The sequence below is a fragment of the Fukomys damarensis genome, unplaced genomic scaffold, assembly GCF_012274545.1.
Source record: "Fukomys damarensis isolate Sample0158 unplaced genomic scaffold, DMR_v1.0_HiC HiC_scaffold_23, whole genome shotgun sequence".
Lineage (NCBI taxonomy): Eukaryota > Metazoa > Chordata > Mammalia > Rodentia > Bathyergidae > Fukomys > Fukomys damarensis.
The window spans coordinates 4,471,957-4,490,826 of NW_022900935.1; the positions used below are offsets into that span (position 1 = coordinate 4,471,957).

The window sequence follows — 18,870 nt, forward strand, 5'->3', positions numbered from 1 at the left end:
GGCCTCCTGCCTCCTCGTTCCGGGCCCTGGGAGTCTCCGCCCCCATCCCCCCCCCCCCCCCCCCCGCCAGATGAGCCCTCCGCTCTCGGGCCTGTTTCCGCTCACCTCGAGCCCTAGACTTTCTCCTCTACAGCGCCCCCCGTAGGACTCCGATCACTGACCTGGGCCGGTGGCCGGTGGAGTAGCCCCCTGGCTACCCACCTCTTGGACAGCCCCTTTGCCGCAATATCCTTGGTCTGCAAGGTCCACGCGCTCCCCCTCCGGGCCGCAATTCGGCTGGGGCTGGGCCTGCAGAGGCGCCCAACAGCGTGGTCAGCCTAGCGACCCCTCCTTCCTTACTCCAAGTGCTTGGCACAGACTAGCAGAGAAGCCGACAGCAATCAAATAATTACACAAATAATTAATTGAGTGCATTTGTCCTGAGTGCTATTAAGCAAAAATACAGGGCTCCCACGCCATTGTTTAGCAGGGATGGCTGGGAGCTAATTTAGTCCAAGCAATGGGGTAGACTTCCCTCAGAAAGTGGCTGGGGGATCTTGATAGAGCGCACATATGGAGAAGAGGTAGTGATATAAAGAGAGAAGCAGCATTTTATGATTGCTTCCAGGGGTATGCCTTATTTACATCATGTGTAGTGTACATTGTGTGTGCACTTTTCGATAATGCATGGTATTTTTTTTTTCTTCCTGTGGGCGCTTCACTGGTGTTTATAAAGCACCTGTCCAGGCTTTACCCTCTCAGCTCCTCGCCCAGCTTTCTGCAGGGAGCAGCCAGGAGACTGCTCGCTCCAGCTGCAAGGGCTTCAGGGTCACAGCGCCAGGTCCCGCACTGTGTGACCCTGTGCACCCACCCACTGTCTGATTTGCAATCTGCTTAGCAGTTTCATGGGTCAGATCAGTGGTTTGCACCCATCAGTCAGGAATCCTATGAAGTCCCGAGGTAAGGTTCCCAACAGACTTGCAAAATTAAAATACAAAATACAGACAATGAGGGGAGTTTTTTTTAATTAGTTATTTAAGAGAACTATCATCTATTCTAAGATAATGACTTACTTTTCTATACTAACGTATCCTTTATTTTGTGAAATTATTATTTTTTTCTCTTAATGTCTTTAATTAGCATTTGGGTAACCCAGGGATTTAAGGTCCCCAAGACAGGACCCACTAGCCACAGCATGCTTTCAGCTTCCAGAACTCCCCTGTCAGACAGGACTTCGGAGCTCAGTGACCCCTTGCCCTCCTCCTGTAGGGTCCAGTCGCCGCTACCAGGTGAACGCTGTCCACACCAGCAAGGCCTGCAATGTTATCAGCAAGTTCACAGCCTTCGTGCCCGTGGACGTGAGCAAGGGCCGGTATCTGCCCACCGTGGTGGGGTACCCGAGCTCAGGTAAGGCACGGGGTGGCTGGGCAACCCTGACAGCTGCGAAGGACCCCATGGTCTGGAGAAGAGGCTAGGATACAAGGCGGGGTGGAAGCAAGAAAGCCCCCCTCAAGTCAGTGTAATCACCATAGGGTAAGAGACACATGGACTCCCAGCCCTCCCTTTTCCCCACCAAATAAAAATAACTGTATTTTTTCCAACAAAGGCAATGATAAGTGGTGCTCCCTGTAGAAAATTATAACATATAGAAAGATATAAATAAATGAAAATGACAGGACTAACAGTCATCTAAAATGAGCACCCACCGGTTATCTCCTCGGTTACCCATGCTTCTAGATTCAACTCAATGAATATCTGTGTGTTGAGAGATCAAGACAGTGTGTTACATGCATGGGAACATAACATCATGTGCTATAGTTTACAAAATACAAATATGTAAAAGTCTATCCTTGAAGTGAATCTATATCCTTTAATAGCTGTGGTGTGCAATACAATGCTACTTTTTAAGGGACAGCTTGCAGACAGTGTTTTCTGAGGCTGAGGTTCCCTAAACACACTCTGAGGGATTTGGCTTCATCTCTCTTCCAACCGTGCCCATCAGCAATGCGCTGGGACTTCAGGGCCCTGCCCTGTGGGAGGAGGAGCCAGGACATGGGTCATTGTGACATCAATCAGAGAGAAGGACACGGTCTTCCCGAGAAAAACAGGCTTTTAACTAACTAGAAAACACTGCTGCTTCCTACACAACATCTCAGAAGTGGCAAGATAGGGGTTCTTATCCTCATTCTCCAGATAGGGTAACTAACTGGAGTGGTTCACATCCCTTTTAGCTAGTAAGAGAGGGAGCTAAGGCTGAAATCTGGATCCCTGTGACTCCAAAGTTCATGGCGTTATCTTGGGAGAATTAGAAGCCTAAAGTCGGAGTGATTCCCACCAACTCCGGGGAAGTGACAGGACTCTGCAACACCTAATTCCTTCACTTTGTCCTCCATGAAGGTGTCATACATTGGACGGTCAGCTCCCGGACCCTGACCCGACAGTGCAGGGGCACCTCTGCTGGCTTTGGGTGGCCCCAGACCATACCCGGAGATGACTCAGCTGCAGGAGATAGCACATTTCAGACCCTAAGTAAGAGCTTCTTCGGGAGTGTTCAGAAGCCTTAGCCCCTGAAATTACTGCCCCCTCCTGCCCAAAGCCCCAGAGGTCCCTCTGTGACTCCCCTCAGCAGGACCAGGACAAGGACAGGCCTCCTAGGCTTTCTGAGGTTTAAGGTGATCGGGAGGCTCCTTGTGGCTCATGACCATGGTGATTAACATGGTCTCTCTAGGCAGAGGGGGCTGCTAGAAGCAGGGGGCAGTGGGGTCACCCTGCCTGTCCTCCCTGCACACCTCCTGTTCTGATGCCTGCTGCCCTAGTGACTGTTCCCACCCTCCAGGCTCTGCGTCCTTCCAGGCTCCAAATGCCGGCAAAGCTAATAAACATGGGGGAAAAAAGCAAGGAGCAGAAAGGCAGGTCCTCTATTTGGGTCCAGCATCTGTTTCTCTCAGGGTTCCCAACAGCTTCCCCTTGGCCCTCACCTGATTTCACTGTGCCTGCAGCTTAAATCAAGATTCATGATTTGCCCTTTGTGTGACCGTGCACTAATTTACAGGATGGTTACCGTGCATCCTGCGTGTATGCATGTCTTCCTGGCTCTCCAAAGGCAGCCTACGTGCTGCACTGGTCCTGACCCCTTCCTCGGTGCCTCGCTGGCCTGGTGAAAATGCCGTGCCCTCTGCTGGGCATGGGGAGGACACTGGGGATCCCTCCTGACCTCCAGCCCAGCCCCCCACACCTTAACAATGTTTTATCCAAGAGACTAGGAAGTGCTCGCAGAGGTTTGATGGGTAGAAAAGAAACTCTCTGGGAGGCGATGGACACCCAGAGTTTCTCTTCGAAATAAAGGAGTTCTGCCAACCCCTTGGTCCCATTGGCTTCCAGACCCCAGGGAAACCTAAGCCACATTGAGCTTCCCAGGAATTTCCCACCCACCCCTTCCTTCTCCCAAGCTCAGCTCTTGGGGACCTGTGGCATCCATCAGAGTCACTTCTTAGGGCTGGGGATGGAGCCCAGTCATGCCAAGCCTGCCTCACAAGCACAAGGTCTTGAGTTGGATCACTGGTACCAAAGCAAAACAAAACAGCAAAATTACTTCCTTACCAGCGTCTCTTTTTTATTTTTTTATTTTTATTATTTTGGTACCAAGATTTGAACTCAGGACCTTGCACTTGCCAGGCAGGCACTGTGCTGCTGGGCTATATTCCCTTTACCAGTGTCCTTTGATTCACACCCAAGTGGATCTGACTTCTAAACTATTGTCCTACTCCACACCCTTCCCTCCCTAAGGCAGATGTGGCCAACACAGTTTTCTCTGTGCTGGGCACTGTTCTAATCATTTGCAAACATCTTGAGCATTTTTTTTTATGGTTCCCAATTAAAAGTGAGGCACCTGGGACTCCGAGGAGTTAGGTGAATGGCAAATATAAGAGTAATCACCTTGATTATGCACTCTGAACATACGATATGCAATTATGATCCCCATTCTGCAGATGGAACCTGGGGGAACCTGGGGAAACGGGGGCTCAGAGCCCGCCCACGAGGCAGTGCCATGTTCTAGTGCCCAGGGACAGTTGGCGCGAGCCATCTCTTCAGTGAGGCAGTGACCTGGGGAGGAGATGCCTCACCCTCCCCCCAGAACCTACCCCACCCTGAAGCCCCTGACCTGTGTCTGTCTCCCTGCGGCCTCTGCAGTTGTGGGTTTTATTGAACACTTAGCTGAACGCTATGTATTATCTCTCTTAATCCTTGCAAGAATAACTGTGACATAAGTACCATTAGCCCCACTTCTGCAATCAAAACTTATAAAGAAAATAACCCTGCCAGGGCCCAGAGCTAGTCAGTTGGTGGGGGAGTTGGGAATTGAACCCAGGCGTGGGCGGGGAGGAAAGGGGGTCCAGGAGAGGTTGGGCCTCACGGGCTTTCTGTGTTGTAGCCACAGAGGAAAGCCTGAGCTCACCCTTCAGCGAGGTCCCGTCCCCCAGCCGAGAGAAGCACACAGCTTCAGAAGGTGAGTGGCAGCCGGCGCAGTATCTCTTAACGAAGTTGGTGGGTGGTATTGGTCCTGGCGTCGAGTGTCTGAGCACCAACAAGGCTCTGAGTTTCACCGATGCCTCCGAACAGCCGTATGAGAGGTAAAGAGGGTCGCCCCGGTTTAAAGAAGGGGAAACCAAGGCTTGAAGAGGAGTGATTTGCCAAACATCACACAGCGAGTTAGTGACAGCCAGGTCTCCCAAGTGCAGCTGAGAGGTCACTGAGCCACCCCAGTCTGCCCCGCATCCTCCAGCAGCACCAGGGGGACAACTCAATGTCCCCATTTGGGGAGGAAGGGGGTGGATGTAATGTTGTCACTTCCCCCCATAAGTGGCCTCCCGGAAGATGCCAGTGGCCACCTGCCAAGGACGCATGGAGGCCAGTTTCTTACATATTTTGCCCTTCCCTATACCAAGTGAGTCAGAAACAGCGCTGCAGCTGGTTAGTCCAGGTCTCTAGGGCCATAAGTGTACAGGAAGCCCCTGCCTCACTAAGGGCCTGTTTCCCTGGCTAGGTAGTGAGCAGTTAAACCGGTCACCTGTCAGGCCTCACTCTGTTGTTCGGTGGCCTCCAGGTCCCTGGCACAGCCTGCCCACCAACACCCTTCCCTCCATGAAGGCCTCGGAGACTCTCTTTGGATCCAAGTAAGTGGGATTTCCAGGGAGGGCACGGTGCTCTGCTGCCTCTCCTCTTCCTGTTGTCCCAGCTGGGAAGCCAAAGGCAGGCCCAGCCCGGACTTGAGATGGTGTCACTGCCTGACCTGTACACACTCTAGTTTGCGTCACACGGTTCCGTGGTCTCTTCAGACACAAATGCTCTGGGAAGCCTGTTCCAGGACTCTTCCCATCGCTGGGCTGGAAAGGGTTACAGCGTCAAAAAGCGGAACGAGCCCATGCCTTGTCCTGCCTCCTGGCGGCAGATGCCAGCCTCTCTCCTCAGGCCTCCATTTCTCCAGCCACCCAGGGAGGAGGTGGGGGAGGCCCTCTGTTGCATCCTTCTAAACCTGACTTCTGGGAGCTCCTAGGGAGCTGGGATGACAAGGGACACTTGACTCCACCCTCACAGGCTGAATTTTAACAAGTCCAGGCTGCTGACTCGAGCAGCGAAGGGCTTCCTGGGCAAGCCGCTGGTCAAAGCCGCAGAGTCCGCCTCGGGGAGCCAGAGCTTTGACTATGTCCCTCTGGTGAGTGCCCCAGACCACACCCACTCTCCTGGGCAGCCAGGCCTTCCGGGGGACCCCTGCCTTAAGTGTAGGTTCCCTAGCTTCTGGGGCTCTCGAAGCTTCACACCCAAGCAGCCAGCAGGGCAGCGGAAGTTGGCCTGAGTTCCCTATCCAGAGGACTAGGGGTGTTGCTAGGAGCCCACGTCAGCGTCACAAAACCGCTGTACAATCTGCTGTCTCCCCCTTAAAAATTCCTAGGAATTTTGCATTCGACTCCACCATCTCCGTGTGTCTGTTTTTCAGCACATAAAAATAAGCCTTGAAATGACTCACAAGTGAGTGAAATTAACACCCCAGGGCCAAGCACCATGTTTAGCAAGTGGCTTTGCAGACGCCCCAGCACACTGTGGTAGGAGAGAAGTGAAGGAGGTCTGGAGTGGGCTTTTGTGAACTGAGAACAAAACAGAGGGTTCCTGCAGCAGCTAGGGGCTTCCAGGGCTTAGAAATCACAGGGTGCCCGAAGGAGGAGCACGGCTTTCACCTCACTGTACCCGAGTACAGAGTGTCATTTTGAATCCCCATATCCAGGACAACAGAGCACAATGCATGTATTTGCTCAGTAAATATTTATGGAGTCAAGCTCAGGGCTCGACTCAGGGAGACATCTTTGAACGAGAGAAATGTAATCCCTGAACTGTGGTGCTGGGTGTCCAGTGGGAACGGACAAGGAACAAGGCAATTCTATGCTTGGATTCCGTGAGAGGGGAGGTTGGTTTGGGGAGGGAAAGCAGGATGGCCCCAGACTTGATGTGGAACCAGCAGTAGCATCAGCCATGACTTCCTGAAGGAGGTAACAGTGAAGCCAAGACCTGCAAGGTGAGGAACCAGAAAGGAGAGGAAGTGAAGCGGGAGGAACTAGAAAGCTTGGTGGCTGGAGTTTCAGTTTGAGGAGTAAGACCGTAGGCTCTGGATTGTGCAAGGATTTATAAATTGGGCTCTGGACTTAGATCCTGAGAGATAGTGGAAGGGATTGAGCAGGGGAGACGTGGAAAGAGAGGCAGGGATAGCGTGAGGAGGATGCGGGCAGTGGACTGCCCAGGGTGAAGGGGAGGTTTGGAGCAAAGATACTGAGCTGAGCTTGGAGCGTGATCCATGAGGAGGGCCTGCAGGAGAAAGACCAGGGAGGGTCCTTGGCCTGTGTATCCAGAAGGTCCCCCAGGCGGGCAGTCGGGGTGGAGATGAGGCGTGGGCTATGTGGATCAGGGTTTCTGCATGGCCTGGGGCTCCATGGGCCAAGACGTGAGGCCCACTGAGGGGCTCCCCCACACACAGGTGTCTCTGCAGCTGGCCTCCGGTGCCTTTGTGCTCAACCAAGCCTTCTGCGAGGCCATCCACATCCCCATGGAGAAGCTCAAGCGGACCTCGCCCTTCTCTTGCCACCGAGTGTCCCTCTCGGCCCGCCAGCTGGGCACCAGCCTCTCACCTCCGCAGCTGTCCTGCAACAGCAACTCCCTGGAGCCCCCAGCTGAGGGCAGGCCAGGCTCAGAGCCCAGAGCACTGGTGGAGCACACGGGAAAGCTGTGGGCCACCGTGGTGGGGCTGGCCTGGCTGGAGCACAGCTCAGCCTCCTACTTCATTGAGTGGGAGCTGGTGGCCGCCAAGGCCAGCTCTTGGCTGGAGCAGCAGGAAGTGCCTGAGAGCCACACACAGAGCACGCTGAAGGCTGCTGCCCGCCAGCTATTTGTGCTTCTGAGGCACTGGGATGAGAACCTGGAGTTCAATATGCTTTGCTATAACCCGAATTATGTGTAGAGGGGAGCAGGTTGCTAGGGAAGAGGGATGGGCCATTTTGGCCTGGAGGGGGAACCTTTTTGAAGCTGTAGCCAATATACTGATTGCTAGTAAGAGCCCTGGACTGGCAGCTGGGAGGCCTGAGTTCCATCCCAACTTTGCTACCACCTAGCTGTGCAACTTTAGGACAGTCCCTGTCCCTGTCCGGGCCCAAGCATCCTCATCTATAAAATAAAAGGGTGAGATGAGGCAGTAGGGCTCGATCTTTAAATGGTTCAAATGTTCCTTTCTGCCCAGACTTTTGGGCAATCCTGGGCTGTAATGCTACTAGGGGATAGTGACAGAAAATACAACTATGCCTGAGTTCCCTCTGGAGGAAGACCATGAGGGCACGGAGTAGAAAGAGCAGTCCCCCTTCTAACCCCAGTGAAAGGGCAGATGAGAGAACCCAGTGATTAAAGGAATCAGACCTACAAGCCTCCATCCAGGCACCGAGAGACCTCCTCTGTCTGTTACACTGGGAATGGGCTCTTGTCTCCAAGGTGACAGTCTAGGACCCCCCCCCCACTTCCCACTTCCAAGCCAGCTGGTGAACCATCCTCCCCAGCACTTTCCACAGTGACTTGAGGGCCTTTCCCTGGGCAAGGAGACTTTTTAGTTCTGGTTTGCAGATTTCTGGGGCTTCCTGTCTAAGGAGAGCTGGAGGGCAGAGCCCAGGGAGATAGAGACCTCACAACCCTAAGTATTAGATTGAAGCTTCAGTCTGTGCGAAACAATCCAAAGAATAGACATGCTCACAGAGGTCAAGGGAGAAAGCAGATGATACTTGAAATAGCATACGTACTTTCAGAAGTTGGATAAAGCGGACACCATGTGCTTGCATTGAGAGGCAAGAGAGGCGCTTTCATGGGCACTGCATTCTGGGATAGTGGGGATGTGGGAGAGAGAGAGGATACCTTTGCACAGAAAACCACGCTTGGCTGAAGTGCAGTTGGGGATGGTAGCTTCAGGTAAGCGGCGTGATTGGTTTGGAGAAATGAAAGGGTCGTGAAGCATCAAAGCAGGAATGCCAGGGGATCCCTCACCCCAAGCCCACGACATGGATTGGAATGCCCAGCCTCTGGTTCCCTTATGACTAGGGTCAAATTGCCATTGCCCCCACAGACTCCCCAGAGATGGGTCTGGGCCCCCAGGCCGAACTGATACACCCCTAAAGCCCTCTTTCCAAGGCCTTAGCCTCTCCTCGTCAAATTCACTTCCCAGGAATGGTCCCCAGGACCTTGGCATGAAGCCCACAGACATTCCTTTTGGTGGGTAGGTGTGGCTCTGGCACAAGTTCCAGCCTCATGAAGACTCAAAGAACGTCCAGTCTACAGTAGGGGCCAGAGGAAGGGAGGGGCTCCCGCAGACTGCAGCAGGTGTGACTGACAGGACGTGGTGCCCTGGCCCTGCCCCTGCCCCATCCTGCCCTCCCACAAAGATGCAGCATCTCCCAACGGGGAACTTGCTGCCCTGCAGCCCTTGGTGATCACTGCTTTGCTGTCTGGCTCTGCTCCACATTCGCCCTGTGGGAGGAACCCAGCTAGGCAGTCCCTGACACTGTACCATTATGACTCCAGCGGAACAGGATGCCAGGATGGGGTGTGGGCTCAACATCAGTGCCACCAAGGAAGACAAGAGCTTTAGGCTGTCTTTCTCGAGGCCCCAAAGAGGCGTAAGGAGCGCAGTGCCAACTCCCTGTGCTCCTCCCTCCCCACCATGAAAACAACACTTCTTTAGCTATGAAGCCTGTAGCTCTAGCTTCAGGGCAAGGACAGAGGGGGCGACATTCACTTCCTAGCTCACCACTAAGGGAAAAATTGTCAGGCTTCAAATCAGGACACCTGGGCTCAGGTGTCAGCCTTGATTAGCTTGGCCAATGAGTGGCTTCTCCGCGGAGTGCTCTGGAGCTGGGGGTCCACCCACCGCTCTGACGCCCCCAGATGATCAACCTGGAAGATTTTCCCTCTCCGTGAACATGGGTTTGCTCCATTTCTCCGTGTGACCTTGAACAAGTCATGTGTGCACCCGGGGCTTCTCTTCCTCCTCTAACACGAATAGGTTGTACCATGCTGTCCAGCCCCAGCCCCTGCCCGGTGTGACCGGTACATAAGATGCCTGGACAGGGTGAACCAGAAACCCAGGAAGGTGGTGAACACACCACCCTCTTCTTCGGCAAGTTCCTCGGCAGCACCCCTGCAGCAGCAGCAGGGGCTCCCTGATGTGACTCATACGTGATCGGCACCGCCCCCGGCTGCCCTGCCCAGCACCCAAGCGCAGAGGAACAAATCTTTTTTGTTTGTTTGTTTTATTTCGAGTAACCCAAGGGCTACAGAGGGGCATCTAGACAAGAGACATTTTTTCAAGAAAACTCCAGTGGTGTAGAGATGATTCGCAGTTTCAGGATTCGCTGCCAGGATTGCCAAGCAGAATCCTGGAGAGACTTGCTGGAAGGAAAGGATAAGAGCCTTGCGTAGTCAGCGCCTGCCCAGAAGACAAAGAGGTTGCAAAGGTCCTCTCATGATAAAACACAGCCAATGCGACCTGGGAGAATTTGGATTCATCTGATTTAATTTGTCCCACACCAGCTGAAGAAATGCTACTGGCCCCCTTCAGTGGAGGAAAAACTGAGCCAAGGCTTGGGGGGCCCAGGGGTCGGTGGGGTGCAGTCCCACCCCCAGCGAGCTGTGTGACTTGGTAAATCCAATGCTTCCTCTGAGGCCCTATCTCCCCCTTTGACAGAACTATGGGATTACACTCGATTCCCATTTCCAGCCCTGTTGCTCAGGTGAGATGTGAATAAAGCCACCCACCAAAACTGTCCTGTGGGCGAACAGGTGAGGAAGCAGCAGGCCAGCAGGCTTCTCTCAGGTTAGGGTGCTGTATGTGGACCCACACGCAGCTCTTCCGGAAAGTGCTGGTCTAGACCTCCCTGGGGGTTCTTTGTGCACTGGCATCCGAAAGCCTTTATGGAGCAAGTGCCAGGTTATGCTCTCTCTGCCCCTGTGGAGCCTGGCAAGAAGCATGTGAAGAGCCTTTTCCATGGGGCACTTCCCACACCTGGGGTTCCAGGTGGGTCTGTCCTGACCACTCACACTCCCAGCCCCTGGTCCCGCCATGGTGGGTGTGGCTGCAGATCGGCACTGCCTGGAGGCCCTCTGCACTAGGCCACCCGCTGAGCTCACAGACACTCGCTGATGGCTTGGGTACAGCTGGCCATAGCAGTGCATGGGGCCATCAGCAGAGCTCCCAGGTAGCCCTCCAGGGAGTCCCCAAAATGGGGTTGACCTCCTGCCGCACGAAGATTGAAGAGCCTTGTCTCAGTCCTTTCTGGATCCCAGGAAAGCTGGGCCCTGCCCTCAGGAAAACTCAGCCCCTGCTTGTAAAGAAGCTGCCTCAGTCTCAAACTTGCACCTATGTTTCCTACCCAGTCCCCTGCCTGGGGGCAAAAGGAATGGCATCCCCAGTCCTCTCTTCCTGCTGTAGCTGATGAACGGAGCAGCTGGCTCTGGTGGGTTTTCATTTGCTCGTCTTACTGTGAGAAAGCAAGGGTCCCCTCCTCCCTTCTAGCTGGCTCGCCTGTCAGTAAAGGTTTCTGAAAGTTTCTTCTACATCTTGATCACACCCAGCTAAGCTGCACCCTTACTGAAGGGCCAACTTTCTTCCTGTGTTGGCTACTGTTTCCCTCTTTCTTCCTTATCAGGGACTCCCAAGGACAAGGAGTAAGGAAAGGGTTCTCCCCCCACCTGCTAGAACTTGTGTGTCACCCAACTCTTGCCACCCCAAGTGCTGCCTATCACAACTTGGACACTGTCGCATCTCCAGGTGACCCCAGACACATATTCTGCTTCCTCAGTGCCCTGGGGAGGGAAAGGGAAAGAACTGCCACCTCTAGAATGGAGCATATTTTTATTGCCAAAGCACTTAGGAAAGGTCTTCTTTTTCCCCTTCCAAGGACTAAATAAGTCAACAACAACAAAAATGGGCGCATTCCTCAGCTGTAACATAGCACGCTCCACAATGCCAGTGTAAAAATAACTAGGGCACAGTTGTGTGTGGCCTTTGCAACTGGATGATTTGGTCCACAGAGAACTGTCCCCAGGTCAGGAGCTTGGCAGCAGGGTCCGGCCAGGCCTCCAGCCCCCTACTATGGAGTACCCTGACCCTTGTGTCCAGCCTGCCCCAGGCCACTGACAACAGCCAGTCAAGAGCACTGCCTTCCCAAGTCACCTGACAAAGGGGGGGCTTCTCCTGTATGCTGCAATTCTCCTTGGCTTGGGGCCAGCTTCCTTGAACTCACAGCTGCTTCCAAGCAAAGCGCCTTGTCTCACTGCGCTGACTGTGGCGACGTGTGTGGTATAGTTTTACTATTTGCCCAGATGGCTTTGGCTCAAGTGGCATGGCCGGTGCTTGTCCCTGTCAGAGCCTCAAGTGCCTATAACATGCTGTCCTGTCCCCTCACCTACTCACAGTAATGTCCCTACAGTGCCTGTGACGACTTGGAATATATATCACCTTCTCACCAGGTAGCCAACTATGTAAATGTTGGGGAGGGCCTGGATGTCAGCTGTCTAATGCCCACCACCCTTTGTGAAACCTGTCCTCAGGCTGGGTCTGTTCTCAAACCAATGGCTGCTTTGTATATGGTGGCTGCTGTTCTCCTGTAGGCTTTGAGCTCATAAAAACTGTCCACATGGCAAACTTATGCTTGTGTTTGCTTTTTTTGTTCTCAGAGCCCATTGATACCTGGCTCTCAGCGATTCAGGGGTCTGTTTTCCTTCCTTAGTGAGTCACATCTGTCTTGGTTTGGGTTCCTACTAAGGTGGCCGACTGTCTCAGTTTGCCTGAAACTGGGAGAGGTTGCCAAAATATAGGACTTGTGGTTTTAAAAGTGCAACAGATCTGGTCAGACTGGTACAAATTGGTCACAGCAGTGACCTTAATAGAGCCTGAGACAAGGATTCAGTGCAATGCACTTGGGAGATCCTAGGAAATAACTTTAGAGAAGTGTGGCGTGAAATAGAGATACGAAGGACGCTGATAAAGGGAAGTTACTTAGCAGGTTACTGCTAGGGCATGGACATGCATCCCCCAGGCACACTGGGAGCCAGAATAGACACAGCCATTCCTTGGTACTTCTGGTCTACCTCAGGGGCACATGCTAAACAGGTTCCTGTAGGCTGAGAAAGCCACTGGGCAAACAAACACAGGTCCTGGTGCTAGCAAAAGGAGAATATGATGCAATGTCTAACATGACTCCCCTCACCCCCTGTACCTCCTCTACACAAACAACAGAGATAAACATTTGGCCTCTTTACAGATTGGAAGTTCCAGACACACATGCTCTATATTCCAAGACCTCTGAAATAATAAAAGACCAAGAAGCATCATTGTTGGAATAGAGGCAATCTAAATGACAAAGGGTAAACTCATATTTTCTGTAGTTTTGCTTTAGTTTGAAATCAGCAAGCTGAACTGCGAAATTGATTTTTAAGTTAAAAAAAAAAAAAAGGAAAAGAAATGTGGGTACTAGCAGAGTCGGGCCCATGTGCACTGGACCAAAATAAGCCAAGTGGCCACACGAGGCACTACCAATACCTGCTACTACCTCTCTCCTGAGCCGCTTTACGCATTAAAGATTTTTCTTAGAAGTAATTAGTGGTCACTCAATATAATTATTCAAAAGTGGTCACCGGCTCGCATGTTGTCCTAGAACCCATACCGTTTGGCCCCAAAATCAAACATAAGGCTCATTTGGAAATCCTGTAGCCATCTACATTGTTTCCTCAAAGTTGATCACCCTTTTGGAGATTTCAGGGAGAACAGTTGACTAAAAACGGAATTTCCAATAGGCCAAACACTTTTCTGTGACCTGCTAACAGCCCTAACTGGAACCCCCTGAGATGCCAAAACACTAAAATTAAACAGTCAACAGAACCCTGCCCGCCAGCGTGGCCCTCACAGATGATTTCGTCACTGAGACAGAGAAGCCTTTTCTTGCAGCTCAAAGCTCAAGGGGACCCAAAGCCCCTGAACACCTCCCTCAATTATAGGAAAGGGACACACTGCCTTTGGGAGAAACATGCATTTTTGTTCTCTTCTCTCTTTGTTGGGCCTCCTGTAAAAGGCAGGGTGTGTGTGTGTGTGTGTGTGTGTGTGTGTGTGTGTGTGTGTGTGTGTTTGTGGTGTCTGTCTGTCTGTCTGTGTGTCTGTGTCCTGCTAGGATCCCCTGGGCCCTCCCACTGAGAAGATGCTGAAGAAAGCAAGTGCTCAGGGCTCTCGGGTTCTCTGAGGTTTGGGGGGCCCCTGGGTCTTCCTTTCTATGGTGCCCAGCTCCCTCTAAAAACACAAGCTCCCCTGGACTCAATGCATCTTTATCCTGGTTTGAGAAGAGAAGGAACCACCAAGTTGGGTCCGAGCTCAGCTCGTCCAAGCTCTCTAGCTCTGTCCTGAAGCCCCCACCCCCAGTGCCTTTATCTCTTCTGAGCATCACTAGGAATCTGTTGGTTATAAATCCCTCCTAGAATCTAGACCACCTGCACCCCAAATCCAGCTTCCCTAGATCCGGGGCCCTGGAGAAAGAAAGGAGCATACACCCCCTATAGTACACTGAGATTGGGTCACCTGGGCTCACACTTTCTGGGAAGAGCCTTTTCCTGGCTCAGGGGGAAGAGCGGCCCTAGGATGGTGACCAGGCCCAGCTCCTGAACCCCCTGTCAGATGGCTGGAAAGAGGTTATTCACAATGGTTTCTTCAGCCATCCTGAGATAAGCTGCTCTCAAGGTCCTAGGTCAGCCATGTGGCAGACGTGGGCCCTTTCAAGTGTTGGCCCAGTCCCTGTCCCGCTGCACTGGTGGCTTCAGCAACTGAGCTTCCCCAGATCAGGAAAGCGGGGGCCTTCTACACTGAGGGCCTTGGCACTGTAGCCCCCAGTGCTACCCTAGCTCTCCAGCAGAGGGCACTGTGGGCGTGCCCTGCCTTTTCAGCCAGGCGCAGTTGCTCAGCAGCATGTGAGGAACAGTTCGGAAAGCTATTCCTGTCCTCTGCCAACAGTCTTTCTTCTCTGATAAAAAGGAGTGCTTCGTGATGGCTAGGAAGCCCACTGAAAGGCTGTGCCGGTCACGACTCCAGCCAGGGGTCCAGATACCAGGCTGGCTCAGGGGTGACCGCAAAGGAGAAAGTGACCTCCTCCTTTTTCCTCTCCACCATACTCTCCCTCCCTATTCCTCAAACCTCAGGCAAAGCCCACTTCTGTCAGGAAGCTTTCCCAGACCTCCTTCCAGCAAGTGGCATATTAATGTGTGTGTGTGTGTGTGTGTGTGTGTGTGTGTGTGTGTGTTCTTCTCCCACATCGGACGGGAGGTTCACCAAGGGCAGAGATCTTATCTCCTCCAGCACACAGGGAAAATCCCTGATGGAGGAGACTGTGCTCTCCTTGAGCTCGAATAGCACCTACTTTGGCACTCTGTCTGCAGACTGCAATCAGTCTGGGGACGGTCCTCTTACCCACTCCCCCAAGTCCTCTTGCCCACTGAGATGACCGCAAGTTCCACAAGCCTTGCATATTTGGTAGGAGAGAGTTAGGATTTGATCAGGCAAAAGATGGCCACCTAGAGAAGGAACATAGAAGGAGAAAGAGTGAAGAGCCTGGGTCCCTTATCTACATCACCCTCTGCCCTGCCGTAGCAGGTCCCCCTTCGCCTGTATTGTCACCTATAACCCTGCCCTTACTGCTGTTTACTTGCGCTATTTATTAGGGCCCCTGCCACATTCTCCCTGCCCCCAAGTTGGCCCCTGTGCATCCAGGGAAATCGAAAACATCCCCATTGGCTCCCTACTGCTTATGGAGGGAACACCCAGCCTGATAAACAAAAACCTTTCAGCATCTCACCCAACTTGGACTTTGGTTTCCCTTCCTCACTTCCTGCAGGTTGCACCAGGGATCATTTCCTCAAGATCTATGACCTGAGTTACTTACCACATCCCAGGCTCTGTCCTAGACTCTGGAATACAGCAATAAACACAACAAAGTCCCTGCCTGGATAAGCTTGCTAGGGCTGCCATATCAAAGCTCTACAAACTGGGGGCTTAAGCAGCAGATATTTATTGTCTAGCAGTCCTGGAGGCCAGAAGTCCAGCCTCAGAGTGTCAGCAGGTACCTTCTGAGGACCACAAGAGAAGGATGTGTTCCCAGTCCCTCTCCCAGCTTCGTAGCTCCTAAGATACACCAGTGAATCTTCACAGGGCAGTCTTGCCATTACCTGTCTCCAAAGTCCCCCTTCTCAGATGAACACCACTCATACTGAATTAAAGCCCACTTTAGTGACCTCATTTTTAGCTTACTTTCCTCTTTAAAGACCCTATCTTCAAATAAGGTTATAGTCAGAGGTGCTAGAGGCAGAACTTCAACATATGAATTTAAGGAAACAAAACTGAAGCCATCACACTGCCCTTATGAGCTGACGTTGCAGTGGTGAAAGACAGACAAGAAACTTGAGATCAAGTAAATACACACTAGGGCAAAGAGGACAGGGCAGAAAAAAGAAGCAGTGTTAGAGGGAGGGAGTAATACGGCAGGGAAGGTGCTACTCAATCCAGGGCTGTTAGGGGCTCCTGACAAAGTAACACAGAAGCAGAGAGTGCATCTGCAATGTTCCCCTAACAAGTCTTCAAGTCTGCCATGTTTCTGGTGCATGTGATGGGAATTTCCAAAGGGCAAACACCTATCAACCTTCCAAGTTCGACGTAGAGCCTGCCCTTTCCATGAAGCCTTCCCTGACCTGCATGCCCAGAGCAGACAGGGCCATGCAGCCTCTGTTCCTCCAGCCCCTTGTACTCTAGGTTGCATCTGTGACCTCAGTTCTATTTCAGGGCTGTGTGGCTGGCCACGTGTCTCCCCCATTAGGCTGTGGCCAACCTGAGAGCAGAGATGGGGCCTTCATCATCTCTAGGCCCTCTTACAACATCTGGAACCTCCTAGATGCCCAGTAAAGGTAGGGTAACCTTGCCCAAGTGCAAGGTTAGAGGTTGACTCATTCTATCGATCTCTAGTAAAAAGAGTCAAAAGTTATCATTTGAGGACTCCTAAATATCAGGTGTGGTTTTCCCACCGATTCATTTGCTCCTCAGAGCTCTACAAAGCATCTTTCTGGTGTTACCAATGAGGAAGCTCAAGTTCAGAGACATCGGGTTACCTGGCCAAGGTCACCCAGCTAGAAACTAGTTGGGGCGGGATTCAAGCACAGGTCCACCCAACTCTGGGGCCAGCGAAGACACGCATTGGTCCCTTCACCGCACCTCTGGTTCACTCCAACTCTGCTGTGCACAGGCTGAGGAGGGCAAGTTGGGGAGAGGAGAGGAGCTTTTGATCTTGAGTTTGTCATTTTCTCCTGCTCTTCACTGCTCAGCTGCTGGGACTGAGCTCATTCCCCCCTTGCCCAAATCCCCTCTCCCCACATCCTCGCCAGAAGACAAATATAGCCCAACTCTTCCTGTCCCTCCCTAGGAAGGCAGCTGGGGAAGAGGAGGCACCGGATACAGGAGGGGAATCAGTGACAAATCTTCCTGTCCTTCTGCTCATCACACAGTGAGCACTGGGGCCCAGTACCCACTCCCATTGGTGCCCCCAGCAGGAGAAGCTGTAGGTGGGCTCTGTCCTGGGGACCCAGGTCCCAGCCACTCCTACTATGGGCAGTTCCGAGATGTCAGAGCTGGAGAGGTGCTTAGAAAATACTCTCCAAGGTCATGCAGGTCCCCAAAGAACTGCCCTCATCAGGTCTAAACATCCACGCTGGAGATGGGCCATGATGAAATGACCGTACATGCAGGCAGGGGCAGGGGGCAGAGACAGGAGGGTCCAGAGGGACCAGCACACAGGCTAGGTCCTGAGGCTGGGGAGTTGGAGGGGAGCGAGGGTGCAAGCAGCCTGCAAGGAAGGCTGGACCACACAGAAGACAAATCTGGCCCCCTCCCCACTCAGCAGTAAAACCCAGACCCCTGCCCCTGCAGTAGCAATCATTCAGCAAGGGCACAAGTCATTTCGGGTACATGACATGTTTGTTAAACGAGAAGGTGGACGGGTTAATCACCGAGGTTCGCTCCCATACTCCGGGGCTGTGAGCTTGCAGTCTGATTCCAGGTCTCTGAACTCAGGAAGACAGAGGATGGTGAGGATGATGCCCAGTGCACCTCAGCCACTCTGTAGCTCTCACCTCTTTGGGAGACCCAACACTTCCCCTGAGCCAAGGTCCCAGCTCTCTGGGGCCAGAGCCCTGCAAGGCTGCCTCCGGTCTAGGATGGAGAGATGAACTCTCAGAAGCCAGAGAGCACACAGATCAGCAACTGACCCAAGTGCCCAGCATCTGCCAACCACGGAGCTCTACCAGATTCCTCTCCAGAAAGCGCTGCTGCCACCAGGACAATGCCACCCTGGGCAGTGCGAAAAGCAGGAACTTCGGGGCCAGCCCCCTAGAGAGCCAGCATCTGATTCTCTGCAGCTGGTCACTTCACCCCTCAAAGACTGTTTGCCCGCCCAGAAAATAATGGCACCTAGCCACGCACTCCAAAGATGTCCCAGGAGGCCCTGCGCAGTGGCCTTTAGATCAGTGGTTCGAAGTGCAGAGGGGAAGGCACAGTTGGCAGCGTTTTAGAGAGGGAACTTCCAGGGGCACTGAGGAGGCCTGGGAGTCGGCGCCCCCATACCCACAGTGCCAGTAATCAAATGAAATGAGCGGTCTCTATTAGCCCCCTTTCCACCTAGACAGCTGCCCGGGACGGGGTCGTACACACTGCACAGGAGGGTCTGGTGGTCCCGGCTAGGGGCCAGGGTCTACATCAGGTAGCCGCAGAGTCAGAGCAAGCCTGGGGCCCCCAGGGCAGGCTCTGCTTGTTGTCCGTCTTCTCCCCTCCAGCCCTCTCTCCAAAGTCACACACCAGGGCTCTCTGGGTCTGCTTTTCTGCCCGCTTTGCTCCACCAGCACCCTCCCCAAATCCTCCTTCACCCCTCCAGTTCACAGTCCTGTCTCCAACCCCACTGAAGCCACATCTGTCCTTAACCCAAAATCCTGCCAATTAAACCGCTCCCTCGGGCTCCAGCGGCTGACATGGGGAGAACCGGGCGAGAGGAGGCCTCTGCCCACGCTGGGGGGTGGGGGGCTGTGCGTCCACACAAGCCCCCCGGAGATCCAGGCGCGGTGTGCATACGAACCTCACAGTTGCTGGTCTTGCACGGGGTCCCCCACCAGCTCCAGACTCCCCCAGGGCCCCCCTCAGCTCCCCCTCCCAGAAGCCTCTGCACCCGGATGGCTCTCCTGACCCTTGCACCCCCTCCGGCCCTACCCAGCCGCTCGGGGTGCCCTCTGCGCTCTCCG

At 53.2% G+C, this 18,870-nt stretch overlaps 1 protein-coding gene across 5 annotated transcripts in view; it reads left to right on the forward strand.

Moving 5' to 3' along the window:
* Vwa5b1 (von Willebrand factor A domain containing 5B1) overlaps positions 1-9,875 on the forward strand; it is a 52,989-nt gene extending 43,114 nt beyond the window's left edge. For 4 of the 5 annotated variants that reach the window (XM_033767658.1, XM_010625784.2, XM_010625785.2 and 1 more), the window contains 6 exons: positions 1,249-1,386; positions 2,377-2,508; positions 4,412-4,486; positions 5,084-5,153; positions 5,575-5,692; positions 7,004-9,875. In XM_033767658.1, coding sequence (XP_033623549.1) covers positions 1,249-1,386; positions 2,377-2,508; positions 4,412-4,486; positions 5,084-5,153; positions 5,575-5,692; positions 7,004-7,483 — 1,013 coding nt within the window. In that variant the 3' untranslated portion in view covers positions 7,484-9,875. The remainder of the gene's footprint in view (positions 1-1,248; positions 1,387-2,376; positions 2,509-4,411; positions 4,487-5,083; positions 5,154-5,574; positions 5,693-7,003) is intronic. The other variant, XM_033767659.1, reaches the window with a different exon arrangement.
* The last annotated feature ends 8,995 nt before the right edge of the window (positions 9,876-18,870 follow it).